At 47.1% G+C, this 20,609-nt stretch overlaps 1 protein-coding gene across 1 annotated transcript; it reads right to left on the reverse strand.

Annotated features, from left to right (window-relative positions):
* Window positions 1-2,346: 2,346 nt before the first annotated feature.
* On the reverse strand, window positions 2,347-20,359 carry LOC134434255 (olfactory receptor 14J1-like; the record flags this gene model as incomplete). The annotated part of the gene is made up of 2 exons (XM_063182937.1): window positions 2,347-2,397; window positions 19,898-20,359. Coding segments are annotated over 2 exons (513 nt in total), but the record flags the coding sequence as incomplete, so codon positions are not given.
* Window positions 20,360-20,609: the final 250 nt, after the last annotated feature.

Here is a 20,609-nt window from a genome sequence, read left to right on the forward strand (position 1 = left end):
ATCTCGAAGCCTTGTTAGAGGAATCCTGGAGAGTATTCAGTAACCGGGAGGAAGGATATAAACAAGGAATGAAAAGGTTGGTGGCAGTGGTACAGGAGGAAAGGCAGAGGAAATACAACCAGAGACCGCCGAGACAGGGACCACCTCGGCTGGACAGGAACCAGTGTGCAATCTGCAAAAGAATTGGTCACTGGAAAGGCCAATGCCCAGAACGAAGAAGGAGTAACCAGCAGATGGCTGCACACGTACAAGACAACTGAGGAGGATCGGGGGATTCTACCCCAGCAGATCCACTGGTTATAACAATGAGGCTGGGGGAAGAAGGGAAAAGGGTGGAATTTTTGGTTGACACGGGGGCTACATATTCAGTTTTAAATAAGGCTTTAGTACCTGTGGAAAATGATTATGTTGTAGTGCAGGGGGCAACTGGCCAGTCTGAAAGGGCATATTTTTGTAAACCTTTGAGGTATAAATTGGGAAAACAATGGGGTATTCATAAATTCTTGTACATGCCTAACTCACCAAGAGCACTCTTAGGGAGAGATTTATTGGAACAGTTACAAGCAACCATTACATTCAAAAAGGGGGAAATTACTCTGAAGGTAAATGATCAAAAGTACATAGAGTTATTAAGTTTAACTCTGACAGCTATTGGCATTAAGGAAGAAATTGATGAAGAAATACTAAGTCAGGTATTTCCTGGGGTGTGGGCCTCTGATGTGCCAGGGAGGGCGAAAAATGCCTCTCCCATAATAATCAAACTCAAGGAGGGGGTGCAACCAGTGAGAATCAAGCAGTACCCCCTAAAGAAAGAGGATAGGGAAGGAATCAGCCCAATAATTGAAAATTTTCTGTGGTTAGGATTACTGAATGAATGCCAATCTAATTTCAATACCCCCATCTTACCTGTTCGGAAACCTGATGAGTCATACCAGATAGTACAAGATTTGAGGGCTGTCAATAAAATAACAGAAGATCTGTATCCGGTGGTAGCCAATCCATACACTTTATTAACCTGCCTAACACCTGAGCTAGCCTGGTTTACTGTTTTAGATCTAAAGGATGCCTTCTTTTGCCTCCCCATCCATGAAACCAGCCAAAAAATTTTTGCATTTGGATGGGAAAGCCCTAAGAGTGGGCGCAAAACCCAGCTCACATGGACCAGACTACCCCAAGGCTGGAAAAATTCCCCACTTTGTTCAGGGAGTAACTTGCAAAGGATCTGGAGTCCTGGGAAGCTCCACAGGAAGAAGGAAGGCTTTTGCAGTATGTGGACGACCTTCTAGTGGCCACTCAGATGAGGGAAGCATGTGTGGCCTGGACGGTAAGCCTTTTGAATTTCCTAGGACTCCAAGGATACAGAGTATCAAAGAAAAAGGCGCAGATAGTGAAACAGAAAGTTATCTACCTGGGGTACGAGGTGAGTGCTGGGCAACGGACTTTAGGGCAGGCTCGCAAGGAAGCCATATGCCAAACCCCAAAACCCCAGACCATGAAAGAGCTCCGAACCTTCTTAGGCATGGCAGGATGGTGCCGGCTGTGGGTTTATAACTATGGACTGCTTGTCAGACCCCTCTATGCCCTGATTGCCGATGGAAGCAGAGATCTCCAGTGGACAAAAGAAGCAACACGGGCCTTTCACCAGCTGAAGAATGCTCTCATGTCAGCTCCAGCTTTGGGACTTCCAGATGTGAGTAAACCATTCTTCCTATTTTCCCATGAGAAACAGGGAATTGCCCTGGGAATACTGGCTCAGGACTTGGGTCCATACCGAAGGGCAGTTGCCTACCTCTCTAAACAACTAGATGCAACAGCCAAAGGATGGCCAGGTTGCCTCAGAGCTGTAGCAGCAGTTGTGCTGAACATTCAAGAGGCACGCAAGTTTACCCTGGGACAAAAATTGACTGTGCTAGTGTCCCACACTGTATCTGCAGTACTGGAAGTAAAGGGTGGCCACTGGCTTTCGCCACAGAGATTTCTGAAATACCAGGCCATCATGGTAGAGCAAGATGATGTAGAGATCATGGTGACTAATATTGTCAACCCAGCTTCCTTTCTCAGTGGAAACCAAGGAGAAGCAGTACACCATGATTGCCTGGAGACCATCAAAGCGACCTACTCCAGCCGCCCAGACTTAAAGGACACCCCTCTGGAGGATGCAGAGACCTGGTTCACTGACGGGAGCAGCTATGTTACCAATGGGAAGCGACATGCTGGGTATGCAGTGACCACCTACAGAGAGGTAATCGAGTCTGGACCCTTACCAACAGGTACCTCCGCGCAGAAGGCTGAGATAATTGCCCTGACCCGTGCCTTGGAAAGGGCAAAAGGGAGGAGGATAAACATCTACACAGACTCGAGGTACGCATTCGGAGTTGTATATGCACATGGGGCCATCTGGAAGGAGAGAGGACTGCTTACCTCACAGGGAAAAAACATCAAACATGCACAAGAGATAATCCAGCTGCTGGAAGCAGTTCAGCTGCCTGAAAAGGTAGCAATTATGCGTATTAAGGCACACCAAAAAGTGAGCTCAGAATTGGAAGAAGGAAATGAGCTGGCGGATAGAGAGGCAAAAGAAGCAGCAAAAGGTGAGGTAGCTACTGAAGGAGCCCTTATTCCAGATGACAAATCTCCCTTGAAGGTAAGCCAGAATACAACAAGAGAGATAGGAAATTAATTGAAGATCAAAAAGGGACGTATAACCAAGAAGGGTGGGCTACCATTGAAAAGAAGCTGGTAATCCCTTCCCATCTATTGTGGTCACTAGTAAGGGTGGAACACCAGAAAACGCACTGGGGAATAGATGCCCTATAAACCTACCTGATTGAAAGAATTGTTGCTAGGAATTTATATGCCACTATTACTCAGGTGACCCGACAGTGTGATCTTTGCCTCCAGACTAACCCCAAAAATACCCCCAGACCGAAACTCGGTCAGATTGGGAGAGGCCATGGGCCTGGACAACAGTGGCAAATTGACTTTTCAGAACTCCCAAGGAAAGGGGGGTATCGGTATTTGCTGGTATTGACAGATACATTTTCAGGGTGGCCAGAAGCGTTCCCCACCAGAACTGTCAAAGCTCGAGAGGTGACCAGAGTATTATTACAAGAAATAATACCACGCTTCGGAGTTCCAGCCACAATATCCTCAGATAGAGGATCACATTTCGTTTCCAAAATAGTAAACAGATTAGTAGCCACCTGGGCATAGACTGGGAACTCCACACTCCATACCGCCCCCAATCAAGCGGCCAGGTGGAGAAGATGAATCATTTGATTAAACAGCAAATCATAAGACTGGGGCAGGAAGCTAATCTACCTTGGCCCCAGGCTCTTCCAATAGCACTGTTGCGAATTCGAACGAAACCTCAAGCTAAAGAAAAGTTAAGCCCTTTTGAAATACTCTATGGAAGACCATATGGAATACAAAAGGGAATGTCCACCCATATTGGAGAGGTAACACTAGCCACCTACATGGTGGCTTTAAACAAACAGCTCAAGGAAATTGAGAAACATGTGGCTGGAACTCGGAGCAGGGAATTAGATGGGTCAGTACATAATATACAACCTGGAGATTATGTATATGTTAAGTCTCTTACAGAAAAGACCTTGGAACCACAGTGGGAAGGACCATTCCAAGTGCTTCTCACCACCTTCACTGCAATCAAAATCAAGGAGCAGAACGCCTGGATTCATCACTCTTGGGTGAAGAAGGCCCAGAAACCTCTTGAGGAGTGACGCCAGGAGACAATGAACTGAGACTAAAACTTACTCGGGCAAAATGAGTATATTGCGGTCGGGAGTAGCTCATATTTTAGTTTGTAGAATTGTTTTGTATGTAATCATAACTAAGGTTTTAGAACTTGAAAGTACCTTTATTCAGAGCAATGCTGAATGGCCTTGGTCCCAGGTGTTTAATCAGTATACTGGATCCATGGGAAAACCTTCTGAGATTTAAACCTATCCACTGTGGTAATTCATGGAGATCAGGTATATGGGGAGCAGGAATGGCAGGAACGGAGGCTGTGGACACTTCAAGGGATCAGAGGAGAAGAAATTAAGGTAGGATGCCGGATGATAAATGGGACAGCTTATGAGAGACCAAATGAGATTAGTGTCTCAACCTCTCCTGGTGTACATGAACGCCAGAAAATCTGTGATAGCCCAAATGAATCAGACTGCTGGTGCAATTTCACCTTAATACAGCCTGTAGAAATAACTTGCCTTTGGGCACAGGAAGATATCGGGCTTTCATTTAAATTCAAAATAGATACTACACCTTTTACCACAGCAGAACCCTATACAGCCCACACCAAGACTCAAATAGTTCAGACTCAACCCAAACTTGAACCTGAGGTGTATGGGGTAGGCCCCTATGTAGTAAGGAATGTGGGTGAGACGCAACTATTATTCAATCCAGAATGGTCTCTCAAACGTGTGGAGTTGATAATGCAAATTAACATCTCAAAAATCCAACCAGCCTGCTCCTCCTTCCTAAAAACTTCATTTGGGGGCTGGACAACATGGTTACAAAAACAGGCATACCTCAGGAACAGAACAAGAAGGGATCTAACTGGCATATTAGGGACAGGAACTAGCCAGTGGCAGATTTCCAAAGTTCTGTCAAAATGAGAAACGGCCGCGGACCAAGACCACAAGCTGATAGTAGAAGCACCTGGTACAGTTCAAGATAATGTGTCCTTAGCTTTCAGTTGTATACAAGCACAGTTATGGATGCAGGCAACAGCAGCTCTGATCATACGGGAAGGGAGTGAAGGTAATTTTCCAGCTGAAATTCGGAAGGTTGTGTGGGATAATGCAATTGATTTTGAAAGGAAATTTCAGTCCTGGTGGACTATGGTGAATTTCACCTATGATCCTGTTTCTAATGTGGCAACTGCCTTTGTACTTACCATACGTAAAGCTACTGTTTATGTTATCCATCCAATCATCGCCCTAGGATTAAACCATGAAAAAACAATACTCTATCCTTCAGAACATAGAGTGTGGGCACAAAAGATGAATGGAAAGTGTTTGTCACTTTGAAATTCATCCAGTCACTGACCAGAGAACTGTGCTCGTATATACTGGAAAAGGGTGTGTGTGTCTAAGGACTGCCTGTGCTGCAGTAAATATTGATAGCAATGATGTTATTCTGTCTAGTAAAAATCATTCTAACTTCTGTATTGGTAATTTTGTTAAGATTATCGGGTGTGATTTTTCGTACTTGGCCCCAGTGACATCCCACCAGCTGATTAAAGCTAATTACACAATGTATCACAGACTACCACCTACCCCTATTGGGATGAACCTTACATTAGAGAAACAATTAATTGAGCACCAAGACTTATTGGAAATCCTGAAGGAAATCCAAGAAAGTGGAAAGAAAACCTTAATTACTGTCCAACACGATACAAAGGAGATAACCAGGGTTCTACAAAGAATAAAACAAAATATGGATCATCACTGGTGGGATGTGATCTTTGGGTGGTCACCAACTGCGAATGGAATCTTTAGTAAGTTGTGTCACCCCATTGTAGTTTTACTAATATTAGTTGGGATAAGTTTAGGACTATCTATTACATTGTTAATTTGGAACTGTAGGATGCTACAACGAATAGCTGTATTAACCTCTTTGTCAAACGTGCATGGTGAAGCGTTAAAAGACACTTATCGTCGCGGGGGTTTTCCTTAAGTAAAATAATTTACTTATTTCCTAGGAAAGGGGGGAATGAGATGAAGTGGGGATCCATTCTGAATTAGGTGAAGTGCCTGGAAGAGGTGAGAGGTCTGTGGGGCCAAAGCTGAAGGAAAGACCGCATTCCAGAGACAGCAAGGAGACAGAGAAAGGAAAACAGAAATTACCGCAAGGTCGATCTGCCCCAGACCTAGGAATTCCTCTGATAAAGAAGAACTAGTGCTAAATGTCATGCGGAATGAGTATGTATGAACTTATTGTGAAACTGTATGCATATGCATTTGGGAGGGGGATAAAAGAAGACCCGAGGTCTTCAGAGGTACGCTTGCCTATTGGGGAGGTTTGCGTCCGGCGCGTGTCGTAATAAAGCATACCGGACTTCACAACTTTCACGAAGTTGTGAGGTTTCATTTTTTCTCCGCAAAACGGCACTCAGAGCAGCTGAGGAATGGAGTCACATCCAGGGGTGTCCCCAGGGCTCAGGATTGGGGCCAGGTCAGTGAAATCTCTTTATTGCTGGATGAGGCCATCAAGGGCACCCTCAGTCAGTTCCCAGGTGAGCCCAAGCTGGGTGGCAGTGTGGCTGTGCTGGAGGGCAGGAAGCTCTGCAGAGGGATCTGGCCAGGCTGGAGCCATGGGCCCAGGACAATGGGATGAGGTTCAGCAAGGCCAAGGGCCATGTCCTGCCCTGGGCTCACAAGCACCCCAAATCCCTGGCTGTGCCCTGCCCCTGATCCCCACAGCCTGTCCTGTTTCCTTCATCCCTGCATTGCCAGGAACTCTCTGGGACAAGGGAACTCTGCTCTGGGGATGGAGGGAGGTGTAGGTGCCACCACTGGAGTGGGAACCACAACTCATCAGGTTTGTGTCCTTTAGGGGGTCAGTAACTGCTGAGACTCAGAGGCACAGGAAGTTTCTCTTCATGGCCAACAGACCATGGTTGAAGAGGACACAATTCAATATAATCATGCTCTTCCCTGAACCATGTGCAATGTCCCAGCAGCATCTGACATGTCCACCATCCACAAGTGATTTCCATACTAAAATTACCTTTAGAAAAATGTGGGTCTGCGATAGATATAAATAGAATTAAGTTTTTGTATCAGGATGCTCATCCTGAAGTGGGGATAAAATGGCCTGAACAATTCCCGATTTGCAAAGCTGTCAGTGGTGGATGGAGAATGGGGTCAGTCTGCTTTTGGTGTTGAGGAAATCCTGAAACCAGCCTGACTCATTTCATCTCCTCCTGTCCTGGCTGATCTTCCCTCTTTCCCCTTCCACCCATTGGCTTTTGTCTCCCCCCAGCCCCCCCGGTGAAGAGCCTGGCTCTGTATTCTCCATCCCCTCCTGGCTGGTACTGCCAGGCTGGGATGAGGAGCCCCTCAGCCTTCCCTGCTCCGGGCTGGACCAGCCCAGCTCCCTCAGCCTCTGCTCACAGCCCAAGGGCTCCAGCCCCACCTTGGAGGCCGTTCCCAGGCCCTGCTCCACCTGCCAGACATCTTTCCACCCAAATCAGGCCCCAGTGACCTGGATAATCCACGTCCTTGATGTGCTGGTCACACAGCCCAGCCCTTGTCCCTGTGTCAGGTTTTGGGGTTGATCTTGTGCAACATCCTTGGTGGAGGCTATGGCTCCAGGTGGGCCAGGGGGATACCAGGGGATAGGGGACCCTGCTGGGCATGAGCTGCTCTGGACTTCCAGGGGGAAACTGTGAGGGCAGGCTGGGGCAAAGTGACCAACCCAGTGACCTCACACAGCCCTCCTGTGATGTCACAGCCAAATCTGCAATGTCATAGTCTGCTGTGTGATGTCATAGTCTGCTCTGGGATGTCAGTCCTCTTCAATGTGATATCACTCTGTGATATAGTCTGGCTCTGTGATGTCACAGAGACAGACTATATGATGCTGTAGTTACTCACTGACCTCACATAACCCACTCTGTTATGTCATAGCCCCCTCTGTGACCTCATGTTACCAGATGATAAATTGTCTACACCAGGTGAGCACTCACAATGCTGGTTCTCCAAAACCCCAGGCTATGGAAACCACACAATGCCCATTGTGTGAGAAGGGGAACTGAAATTTACCAGCCTCAGTGTTCAGTCAGCTCAGCCAGGCTGAATGGAACATTGGGTTCCCCAAGCACCAGAGAACCCCAGGACAGAAAATGCATGCAAAAGGGGAGGAGAAATATGTTAATGACTTTGGGGAAATGATTATCATATGTATGTTTAGTCCAGGACAATCAATGCATATGTGTGCAAAATACAGAAAATAAACAGAAACCTTCCAGCACTCAGCATGAATGGCTTTGAGAGGACCTATCCCTCCGTGCATCTGGCCAAATAAAGAATGCTGCTTCTTAATGCTACATTGGGGTTATGGAGTTTTATTATTTTGCCAAATTTTTGATAACAGTCCCAATCCCAAGGAAAACTTGGTCTCTTGCTGGTCACAAACAGAGAAGGGCTGGTGGGAGATGTGGTGGTTGGAGGCTGCCTGAGGCAAAGTAACCATGAAATAACAGAGTTTCCAATATTCTATGAAAGAAAGAGGAGCTGCAACACAACTTCATCACTGGAATTATGGAGGGCAGACGTTCGCTTATTTGGGGTGCAGATTTGGAGAATACCAGATAAGATACTGACTTTTTAAGGGAAACAGTCCTTGAAAACAAAGGTGTCCAGGAATGATGGATGCACCTCAGCAAAGAAAACTTGAGGGAGAAGGAGCAGCCTGTGCCTCTGTGCTAAAGTTGAGCCAGCTAATTATTGTCCTGGCTGGGCATGGAGCTTTTGTGGGAACTGAGGGAAAAAAGAGGGTGCATCTCCTTCGGACAAAAGATCAGTCATCTCAGGAAGGGTTTAAGGATGTTGTTAGGTCATGCAGAAAGAAAAGTAGAGTGGTAAAAGGTCAATTAAAACTTAACCCAGCCACTTCTGTGAAAAATACTAAAAAACATTTTAAAATGAACCTAATAGCAAAAGGAGGGATAAGTAGAACATCTACTCTTTATTGGAGGCAGTGGGGAATACGATAAGTAAGATAAGAAAAAGCTGAGCTGCTTAACACCTTCTTTGCTCGAATTTTCAAGAATAACACAGGTTGTCCTCAAGACAAGTGTTCTCCTGAGCTGGTGGAAGGTCACAGGGAGCAGAACAGCCCCCTGTAATCCAGGAGGAAGCAGCTGGGGACCTGCTGAGCCACTCAGATGCTCACAGGTGTCTCAGGGAGCAGATGGGATCCATCCCAGGGGGATGAGGGAGCTGTGGATGAGCTCCCTGTCGACGGAAGGGAACCAGGACATCATTTTGATCATCACAGGCTCAATTTTATTGATCAGTACGGCGGGTTAAATACAGTTAATAATGAGCTTCATACATATTGCAAAAGTTGAGCTCAGGATTGGTCAGCTTGCATATCAGCACCTACGCCTACTTCTACATTCCTATGGTTCTACTTTTGATACTTTCTACATATTCTTAGGATATATTCAGGACTAATCTCAACTCCCTATCCTCATGTTGCAGCAAGGTCACTGCTGACTCTTCCTTTCAGCTTGCTGACTGCTGACTTTTCTCCTTCAGCTTAACCAGTGGCATTATATCAGTGTGGCCTTTCTCAGCTAACCAATTATTAATAATGCTCTCCACATTTCCCCCGTTTTCTTCTTGTGCAAGGAGATTAGTTTGCCATGTTTTTGCTATTGTACGGCTGACCATGTTTTGGATACAGTTAAAGATACAAGGCAAAATAAGCAAAAACAGTAAAATTACACCCAGCAGTCCTATAGCATAGATCACAAGGTTCCTCAGCCACGGTCCGAGTCCTAAGCCTTTAAGCCATTCGTCAATTCCTAAACCGTCTTCTTCCTTAAGTTTGTGAAGTCCCTGTTGTAACTCTTTTATCTTAGTGTGAATGGACACTGAATGATCAGACAGATTCATGCAACACATTCCCTCGAACTCTTCACATCCATGCCCTTGTGCTAAGAGCAAAAAATCTACAGCAGCTCTATTTTGCAAAACAGCATGGTTAACACTTTGCACATCTGCACATCTGCAGTTAATATATCTAGAATTTGTGATGTCTTGTTCAGCTCATCCCTTGCCCAGCATCCTAATTGTTTTGCTAAATTCATAGCTTTATTGGCAGATCCTCCTGGCAAGATAGTTGAAACCACCACCTGTTTGAATGTGCCCCAAAACCGTGGATCTCCTATCTTGCTGCAGTCTAAGTCATGTATGCTACGTTTTCTCCTGTTTGAATTTTGACTCAGCTGCATTAGCAAGGACACATTAGGATGAAACAGTGACAATTTTCCCAAAAAACAGGGTCCACCCTGTGGTTTAGCTGGTATACCATTCCATGCCCTGTCTCCACAAATCAAAAATATTCCTGTGGGTAATTTCATTGGTGCTGTGATATTTGTGCCGTTACATTGACTGTAATGCTGTGGAGAGAATTCACTCACATTCAGGGATGAATCTAGGGTGGCCCATGTTTCTTTAGGTTGGTTTAAATTCTGAGCATCCGAAAGTTTGAAGCTAAACCATCCACCAGCTGTAGTGTTAGATATGCTGGCATTTGTACTTCCAAAAAGATCCAATTCTTCAGGAGGAGAATGCAAAGAGGTGTTAAGTGATTGGATTAGTAAACATTGACGATAGCCATCACTCTGACCTGCAGTATACCCTTGTTGCACCGGCAATGTGATGTTTGACATGTTAGACATACATAAGGTTTGATTGTTTATCAAACTGCAAAATTCTCCAGGAGACCACACCGGAAGTCCCATCAGGCATGTTCGAAATGGGTTAGTGACTCCTCCAAGACTAAGACAGAGTGATGATTGGTTAGTTTGATTAGCAAGTGTTACCCATAAATTTTCCCTTGGTTGACTAAAGTGTGTTACTCCTACTGCTTCACTTGCTACAGCATTGAGCAGTATAACAAAAACAAACCTCATTTTTCTTTCTGCTTACTTTGCTTCTCCTTTTCTTCCTTCTGCTTACGTTGTTTTTCCTTTCTTCGCTGTCTTTTCCCTGGTTTGCTAGATTGTCTATTGTAAGGCTGAGTCAATTCTTGAATATACTGATCTAATTCTAAATCAGCATCCTTGCTCACAAGTATAGCACGAGGTAAGTTTGAGGGCAAATCAGCTTTGCAGCGAGCTGCTATGATACGTGAGGCTCTAGTGATTTCAAATATTCTAAGGTTTTCCTGTAACTTCCACCTAAGATATGCTATAATCACTTGTTCTGCACTCTCAAAGAGCTGTAATCCTGTCCGTCCTGGCAGGCCAGTACTTTGTTCAAGAGCTCTAACCCAGATATGATTTCGAATCCACTTTCCAAAACAAGATGTACACCATAAATATCCTAATGACTTCTGTGAATACCAATAAACCTGATTACAATCTGCACAATGCAAAGCTACCCATGCATAGCATTTATCTTTATCCTTTTTGCAAACATAACAAGGAAGCGAATGTAAGTAAGGACCAGTATAAAACTGTGTATCTTCAACCCAAAGCAACCAATTCAATGGTGGTGATCGCAAAGCCTCTTCAGCCTTTTTACTATATGAGGCTAACAGCTCAAGGTCTTTCTTTAACACAAGGTGTATCTTATTTCGTAATCGTAGTTCTTGTTCGTTATCCTCCTCAACAACTATATCCTCCCGAGGGTCCCACAACAGTAAAATTGTTCTAATCATAGAAAATTAATTAGCAATCACTGATACCCCTGTTCAAATGAGACCGTTCCCTTTTTTGCCTTCTTTTTCTTATCTGTCTTCAATCTTGCTGCTCCTAATTTCACTGGTCCTGCCACTTTCAAACTTAATTTTTGCAACTTATCAATGCAGCAATCTAATGCTCTATCAGGATCCCCTTGGAAGGGTCCTACAACTGAATGCTGTGTTAAAGGCACTAATTTCCTACACCTTATAGAAACTATACGTGATTTACTTTGAACCTTAATTCTATTTACAATACATTGTATTTCCCATCGATAATAAGGAAGAACCTTCTGTTCAGGAGACTCATAAAGATTTAAAGCTATATATGCGTTTTGCCCCGTTTGTCTCCTTAATTCATCTTGCCAGCTTTTTCCCCACGTATGCTCGTGTTCACAAGTATGACACCACAAATCCCGTAATAATGATTGTTCTATCCAAAAAGTTCTTTTACAACCCCCACAACGTAGAGCTATCCAGGCAGCACAATGTGGATTGTGACAGTCAAGGCAATGTAGTTTCGCTGGATCTGTTAAATGAAAAGTTGATAATGAGTCAATGAAACCAATCAGCTCCAGGGCTGTCCGATAGTGACGTGTCAGTGCTCTGTCCACCGCTTCCGAGTACCCCTTCAATTGAAACAGTAGTGGTTGTAGGACTAGAAGCAGTTTCTTCCCCAGTCGCTCCCTGTCCTCCTCCGTAAGGCGATCCACCAGAGGCTGCATCAAAAACAGGTTTAGTCCACTTAGCAGGCACCCACAAAGGCCCTGTAGGTGAGGAAACACAAAGATACCCCCGACCCCAATATAATACTTTTGCAGGTTTTTCCCATAATCCTGTACTTGGGTTCTTATACTTAACCCAGACCTCTGTTTCCTTAGTATTTTCCTGACCTGACCTCGGATGATGTTTCATTGCAGGGGGGGTATCATCTTCCCCAAAAATGCATAAATGGTTAATCACATACAAAACCTTAGCCAAACATGCTTGTGGATCTGTCAAATCTTGATGTTTTTCAATATACTGCTTAAGGGTACCGTTTGCTCTTTCCCGTAAAGTTTTCCTTAACTGTATCAGTAACTCATACAATCGTTTATTATTCACTTCCTTAATTGCTGCTTCCTCTATTCGTTTGACTACTCCTGCAACATACATAGAGTCTGTGATCACATTTAAAGGCTCCTGTAAGTTGGACATCGCCCATACTACTGCTAAGAATTCCAAAGTTTGTAAGCTATCTGCAGGGTCTGCTGTGAGGAGTTGATGCTTCCATTGTCCTTTTTCTTGCCAGGTAACAGCAGCACGCCTTGATTTCTTTCCTGCATCTGTAAAAACTGTAATAGCTCCTTCTATGGGGTTTTCTTCTCTTAAAGGTCGAGTAATCCAGTTCCATTCTGTCATCCATTGCAAAACTCTAGGCACTAATTTACTAGTCTCTACTTTAGCAGGTGACATCAATAATGCTTCTTGTAAATCCTTTGAATTAATCAAGTACCAGTCCAAGGTTTCTTTTTCCATAGGCAATCTAATAGTAGCAGGTTCTCTACCATCCACTTCAAGAATTCTGAGACGCCCCTTTTTGATTAATGCAGCCAATTGTTCAATTTTTGAAGATATTGTTTTCTTATGCTGTAGTGGTGGTGACAACCATTCCAACACCCGTATCTCCCCCGTTTTCTTTTGCAACTGAGAGAGAGCACCAAGCAAGTGGCAAGGGCTATTCCAAACAGTAAGGTCAATGGGGTGGTCGAGTTGTCGACGAGACACATACCCTTGCTGTACACAGTTACTAATTTGCTGCAAGGCAAGATGATGCTCCTTTGTCAGGTGTACAGGAGTAGTAGGGTCCACGCCTCTTAACTAAGGCCGTAGGGCTTCTAATAAGTGATTTGGTATTCCCACAATAGGCTTCAGCCACTGTAAGTCTCCCAGCAACTTCTGTGCATCGTGTAGAGTTTTAATGTCCAATTGTAATTCCAATTTTTGTGGTATCACTATTTGATCCGTCAAAGTCCATCCCAAATATTTCCAGGGCTTTGTAGTCTGAATTTTCTCTGCAGTAATAACAAGTGAATATGCAGCAAGAGTATTTATAATGGTTTTAATCTGTAAAGAGGAGAATGGCTGTTGCTGTGCAAACAAAATATCGTCTATGTAATGATATATTATAGTTGCTGGCCATTTACGACGTAGTGGCTGTAATGCAGCATCAACATAAAGCTGACATAAAGTGGGAGAGTTGCGCATGCCCTGTGGAAGAGATGTCCATTCAAATCTTTTATCTGGTTCCCCACGATTTATTGCTGGTAAAGTAAAAGCAAATCTCTTCATGTCATCAGGATGCAGGCCAATAGTGAAAAAACAATCCTTTAGGTCAATAATTAAAAGTGGCCAGTGTTCTGGAATCATAGCTGGATTTGGAAGACCAGGCTGTAAGGCCCCCATAGGTTCCATTTGGTCATTTACAGCCCTCAAATCATGTATCAAACGATATTTCCCTGATTTCTTTTTGATTACAAAAATAGGTGTATTCCAAGGGCTTGTGGACAGTCGCAGGTGTCCCTTTGTATATTGTTCCTGTACCAATTCATGGGCATGTATAAGACTCTCCCCTTTTAATGGCCATTGCTTAACCATCACCGGTGTATCCGTTTTCCAGGTGAGTGGAATGGGGAAAGTCCAAGCAATGGCAATTACCCCAAAGGGTGCTGATTAGTTAACACCACTCCCAATTGTGTTAAAATGTCCCTTCCAATTAAACAGGAAACTGTAGGAGGCAGTTGAACAATTGAAAACACAGCAGATATTTGTTGATTCTCAATGCACACAGACAAAGACGGCGACCTGCTTGCCAATGTAAATCCTCCTACTCCTGTGAGCATGTTTGATGAAGGAAATAGAGGCCAATGTTGTGGCCAGGCTTCTGGAGAAATGATGCTAGTATCTGCTCCTGTATCCAATAATCCATAAAGGGTTATGCTTTGATGCCCATAGGTAATTTCAACCTTTTGTTTTGGTCTATTTTGTAAATCCACAGTTAAAAGTGTAACACCAGTAGAGCCAAAACCTTTTTCATCCCGTGCTTGCCCAGTAAATGATTGTATTCCTGATGTCATTTGTGACAGTGGTACCAATTGTGCAATACGTTGTCCTTTTGTAATTTTAATCGGAGGATAAAGGGTGTAAGCCATAATTTGTATTTCCCCTGTAAAGTCCGCATCGATAACACCAGGCAAAACAAATAATCCCAACATAGTTATAGAGGAACGTCCCAGCAATAATGCTCCACATGTTTGTCCATTTAGTATAAGAGGACCCTTTACTCCAGTGGGTATCCTCTCAGGCCGGTTCGTCATTAGTGTGATGTCTACTGCTGCTGATAAGTCCAAGCCGAGGCTCCCGGTTGTTGCGGGTTGCAGACAGGAGGTAGCAGCGATGTCACGGCAGCTGCTGGTGTCTCCGATGTCACGGCGGCAACTTGTGTCTGTCCCTCATTGCCGCATCGGTAACACTTGATGAATGGTCTCGAGCCTCTTTACGTGACTGCCAGTGAGCCGCTTTGGAGAGGAGCAAGAGCAGCTAACACCTGATTTTGAGTAGACTATGCTTTTGCAACCCTAATCCTAATTCCTTTAAGGCTTCTGCTATAAATGCCTGTGAAGCTGTTGGCATTAATGCCATTCACTCTAATGCTTCCTCAATAGTCCAATTTGCCCCTAAAGTAGCTAACACTCTTTGGGTTGCTGGATTGCTATTTTGCAAAGCACACCTGCTTCAATAGCACCCTGCAACACCAGCCCGATCTATAGCAGTAGCTGTTCTATCGATAAAATTTCCAAATGATTCTTCCCTTCCTTGCTTAATACCCATATAAGCCGGTAACCCTCCTGGCTCTTTAACCATGTCTATTGCAGCACGCACTAACCACATAGACTCTGTAAGTTTATCTGCTCCCGATATCATCTGTGCCTCTGTACGCAAATATGCCCCTAAGCCCATCAGCTCCTCTACTGTCACCCCATGTAATGGGTCTCCCTGGGCTCGTTGTACAGCAACCGATTCATTTACCAACGCGTGCCAATGGGCATTAAATAATAACTGCTGATGCTGAGTAAATATCAACCGAACTATTCCTCTTAAATCATTAGGACATAAAACCTGAGTATTAAAAAGATAATCTAACATTTGCTTAACAGGTTCACTTTTTACTCCAAACTGACTAACCGTAGAACGTAGCTGAGTTAACAGCTTCCAATCTAAGGGAGTATATTCTGCTATATTATGCGTAAGGTTCCCCTGTGCATCATACTGTGGTGTGTATGTAACTGGACATGCAAGACTAGAAGCTATTTCCACCGCCTCACCATCCCCCATTTGCATTACTTCCTTTGCCAAAGCAGCCCAAGCTTCCCTCCTCTGTTTAGCCATCTCCCCCCATGGATCACGGTGTGCCCCTGGGATGGGATCTGGCCCTTTAAGGGTGCTATGCTGCTGGCGCTTCGGTGCAGACACCGAGGTTTCGCGCGGGGGGGGCAGTGAAGCAGAGGCTGGCTCATGCGGGGGAAGCGGGAGCCCCCCCTCCCCCGCTGGAGCTGACAGTGAAACCGGAGCCGGCTCAAGCGGAGCCAGCCTGCGAGGGGGAGCCAGCCCCTCCGCTGGAGCCGGCTCGGGCGGGGAAGGTGACCCCCCCACCGAAGCTGTAACCTGAGCTGGCTCACTGAGAGGTAGCGGCGGAGGCAAGGCTGGCGGCGGAGGCGAAGCTGGCTTGCCCCTACTCCCACCATCCGACCCGCCTGAAGCTGGTGGCGGAGGCAAAGCTGGCTTGCTCTTACCCCCACCATCCGACTCGCCCTCCCCCTCTGACAGGAAAGGTGCAGACGGTTCCACTGCGCCTATAGAAAAATCCTCCACACCACTTTGCTGGGGACTCTTAGGCATAAGTACTTTAGTTACAGAGGGTGCCAGGGGATCATCTTCACGACCATACCCTATATTCCTCTTATGAGCTTCTGTTGCCCTTTCTGCTGCCTTTCTCTCAGAGACCTGCTGAAGTAACGTGTTATACACCACCCGCCATAACTTCCCGAATTTCTTTGCTGACTTATCATCGTCTAGTACTGTATCGCACAATATTTCCCCAAACTTTCTCCACTCTGATAACTCATGAACTGTATGAGGATTAGAAAAGATACCCTTAGCATGGCCATAAGCTAATAACCCTGGTAACTCCTTTTTTAAATCTATCCCTTTTATCCCACGCCGCTCTAAATAGGCGGTAAATAAATCATATGCCGCTTGCCTATCCATACCTATTAATCAGCGCGCGCTGTTGCAGCTCTCCAGGCTCCGGCGGACACGTATTGGCTTAAGTCACAGTTGTGAACCTTAAGGGTGCTTCAAATTCCGGCACCGTCCCGGCTGCTGGGACCCAAACCCAACTTCCGGACTGTGGCGTAATCCCTTTTTCTTTTAATCCGAGAAAAAGGGCAGAGATTCGGTTATGCCCGCATTCTCCACCATTTGTCGACGGAAGGGAACCAGGACATCATTTTGATCATCACAGGCTCAATTTTATTGATCAGTACGGCGGGTTAAATACAGTTAATAATGAGCTTCATACATATTGCAAAAGTTGAGCTCAGGATTGGTCAGTTACATATCAGCACCTACGCCTACTTCTACATTCCTATGGTTCTACTTTTGGTACTTTCTACATATTCTTAGGATATATTCAGGACTAATCTCTACTCCCTATCCTCATGTTGCAGCAAGGTCGCTGCTGACTTTTCCTTTCAGCTTGCTGACTGCTGACTTTTCTCCTTCAGCTTAACCAGTGGCATTATATCAGTGTGGCCTTTCTCAGCTAACCAATTATTAATAATGCTCTCCACAGCTCCCCAAGCTGCTCTCCATCATTTACCATCAGTGCTGGCTCAGCAGGGAGGTCCCAGAGGACTGGAGGTGCCAATGTGAGCCCATCCCCAAGAAGGGCTGGAAGGAGGAGCTGGGCAACTCCAGGCCTGTCAGCCTGACCTGGGTGCCTGGCAAGGCTATGGAACAGATCACCTTGAGTGCCATCCCAGGGCACCCACAGGATGGCCGCGGGATCAGAGCCAGCCAGCGTGGATTTCAATATCTGCACTGATGATCTGCATGAGGGGATTGAGTCCAGCATCAGCAAATCTGCAGATGACACCAAGCTGGGTGTGAGTGTGGATCTGCTGGAGGGTAGGAGGGCTCTGCAGAGGGACCTGGACAGGCTGGATCCAGGGCCCAAATCCAGCAAGGTGAGGTTGAACAAGACCAAGTGCTGGGTCCTGCACTTTGGCCACAACAACCCCTGCAGCACTACAGGCTGGGGACAGAGTGGCTGGACAGCGGCCAGGCAGAAAAGGACCTGGGGCACTGATGGACAGCAGGCTGGACATGCGGCAGCAGTGTGCCCAGGTGGGCAAGAAGGCCAATGGCTGCTGGCCTGGATCAGGAATGGTGTGGCCAGCAGGAGCAGGGCAGGGATTCTTCCCCTGCACTCGGCACTGGTGAGGCCACACCTCGAGTGCTGTGTCCAGTTCTGGGCCCCCAATTTAGGAAGGCCATGGAGGGGCTGGAGCGTGTCCAGAGAAGGGCAACAAGGCTGGGGAGGGGTCTGGAAGACAAGTCCAATGAGGAGAGGCTGAGGGAGCTGGTGTTGTTTATCCTGGAGAAGTCTCAGGGAGATAAGGCAATATCAGGGCACAGGTTGGACTTGATGATCTCCAAGGTCTTTTCCACCCTTGCTGATTCTGTGACTCTCTGGAACCACCCTTGGAGATGTTGCAGGAAGAGCCCTGGGCCTCCTCTTCAGCAGCTCCAGCAGCCCAGGTCCCTCAGCTTCTCCTGCCAGCCCCAAAGCCCATCCTGTCAGTCCTGCAGAGCCTCTGCAGCCCCTCTTCAGTGCCCAGAACAGGGAGCCCCAGAGCCAGACACAGCAGCTCAGATGTGCCCCCCTGGCCGTGGGTGCCTCTGGCAAGGGAGCATCTCGAGGCACTGCAGGAGCCTGCAGACAACTCCTGCAGCACTTGTAGGATGATCTTGCTGCCCAAGGGACGTTCCCATGGTGCCAGGTCAGGAACTGCAATGGGGAGTGGGGCCAGAGTGGACAGGGCGAACAGGGATGGGCTGTTTGCAGGGGAGGGAACAGGGATGGGCAATAGGAAGAAGTCTGGATCAGGAAAGAGGAGAGAAAGCAAGTTGAAGCCAAGGAAATGCTTGGGGCTGTTTGGGGATGGCTGCCAAACACCAGCCCTGGCTCTGAGCAACAGCGTCTGCAGAGGGACAGGAAACTCCCAGCTGATGGGAACAAACTTTCTGGCTGACTGCAGAGGCCAGGACAAACCTGAGCGGTTTCCCTGGTGTCCCCCAGCCATTGCTGGCCCCAGGGGCTGATGGCGTTTGTGCTCCCTCAGGTTCATGTCGCCACAACAACAGCATGGGGGTGCTCCCCCTGCTCTGTGCAATGCAAACAGGGGCTCCTGAGCCAGTGCTGCCGTGTCTGTGCCTGCAAGGATGGGGCACCTGTGTGAGCTGGGGGAGAGGCCAGGGCTGCAGAGGGGGGATGTTGTTGGCAGCTCCATGAGGACGCTCTGGGACGCTGCCCTGGGCTGTGCAGTGCACTGGGGATGGATCAGCCCCTGCTCTGCTGCTCCTTCCCGTCTGCCCCAGGGCCCTTGCAGAGCCCCAGCCATGCTGTTTGCCCCCAGCCTGCCCACGGCCAGCCTGGGGCTGCTCACGGGGCTTTTCTCTGCTCAGCATTGGCCTGGGCGTGTTCTTGAGAGAGCCTGGGCAAGGAGCCTGGAGCCCCCAGGCCCTGGGCTGAGGCGTCAGCGCTGCCCCAGCAGTGCCCATGGCCTGTCCCTGCTGCAGCCCCGGCACTGCCACCCCCAGGGCTGTGCCCGGCCCTGAGAGCACTCAGGCCCTGCAGCAACACCAGGGCCACCAGGGCAGCGGGGCAGGGCCACGGCAGCAGCACTGGCAACACCAAGTGCTGCTGCTGCTGGGCACAGCTGCTGGGCCAGCCCTGATCTGCCCCAGCTCTGCACACAGACATTGCTGCTGCAGCTCCAGAGAAGGCCACAAAAGGGGCATCTCTGGTGAAAATTCTGCTGAGAGATCCTTTATTTCATTTAAAACCACTGAGAACACAGCTCATGTTGACACAGTCTGGGGGCACAGGAAAGGTGGAGAGAAAGAAAATTAGAAATGGTAGAAACAATGGCCTTGGTTTAGAGAGAATATTAAAAATGAAAACAGAGGGGGAAAATAACCAATCCAACAAAAACTACCAAATCTCACTTTTATTACAGGAGATATGCAGAAATTGGCAACTAGTTTAATGTTTTCTAAATTTTCCAGTCATTAGTCTCCCCACTGCAGCCTTGAGCTCCTGGTTCCTCAGGCTGTAGATGAGGGGGTTCAGGGCTGGAGGCACCACCGAGTACAGAACTGACAGGGCCAGATCCAGGGATGGGGAAGAAATAGAGGGAGGCTTCAGGTAGGAAAATGTGCCAGTGGTGACAAACAGGGACACCACGGCCAGGTGAGGGAGGCAGGTGGAAAAGGCTTTGTGCCGCCCCTGCTCAGAGGGGATCCTCAGCACAGCCCTGAAGATCTGCACATAGGAGAAAACCAAGAACAAAAAACAACCAAAACCTAAAGATGCACCAACCACAATGAAGCCAATTTCCCTGAGGTAGGATTTGGAGCAGGAGAGCTTGAGGATCTGTGGGATTTCACAGAAGAACTGGCCCAGGGCATTGCCGTGACACAGGGGCAGGGAAAATGTATTGGCTGTGTTCAGCAGAGCAGTGAGAAAGGCACTGGCCCAGGCAGCTGCTGCCATGTGGGCACAAGCTCTGCTGCCCAGGAGGGTCCCGTAGTGCAGGGGTTTGCAGATGGACACGTAGCGGTCATAGCACATGACGGTAAGGAGAGACGCTTCTGCTGTGATAAACAAAAGAAAGAAGAAAACCTGAGCAGCACATCCTGAGTAGGAGATGTCCCTGGTGTCCCAGAGGGAATTGTGCATGGCTTTGGGGACAGTGGTGCAGATCATGCCCAGGTCGCTGAGGGCCAGGTTGAGCAGGAAGAAGAACATGGGCGTGTGCAGGTGGTGGCCGCAGGCTACGGCGCTG

The sequence above is a fragment of the Melospiza melodia genome, unplaced genomic scaffold, assembly GCF_035770615.1.
Source record: "Melospiza melodia melodia isolate bMelMel2 unplaced genomic scaffold, bMelMel2.pri scaffold_34, whole genome shotgun sequence".
Lineage (NCBI taxonomy): Eukaryota > Metazoa > Chordata > Aves > Passeriformes > Passerellidae > Melospiza > Melospiza melodia.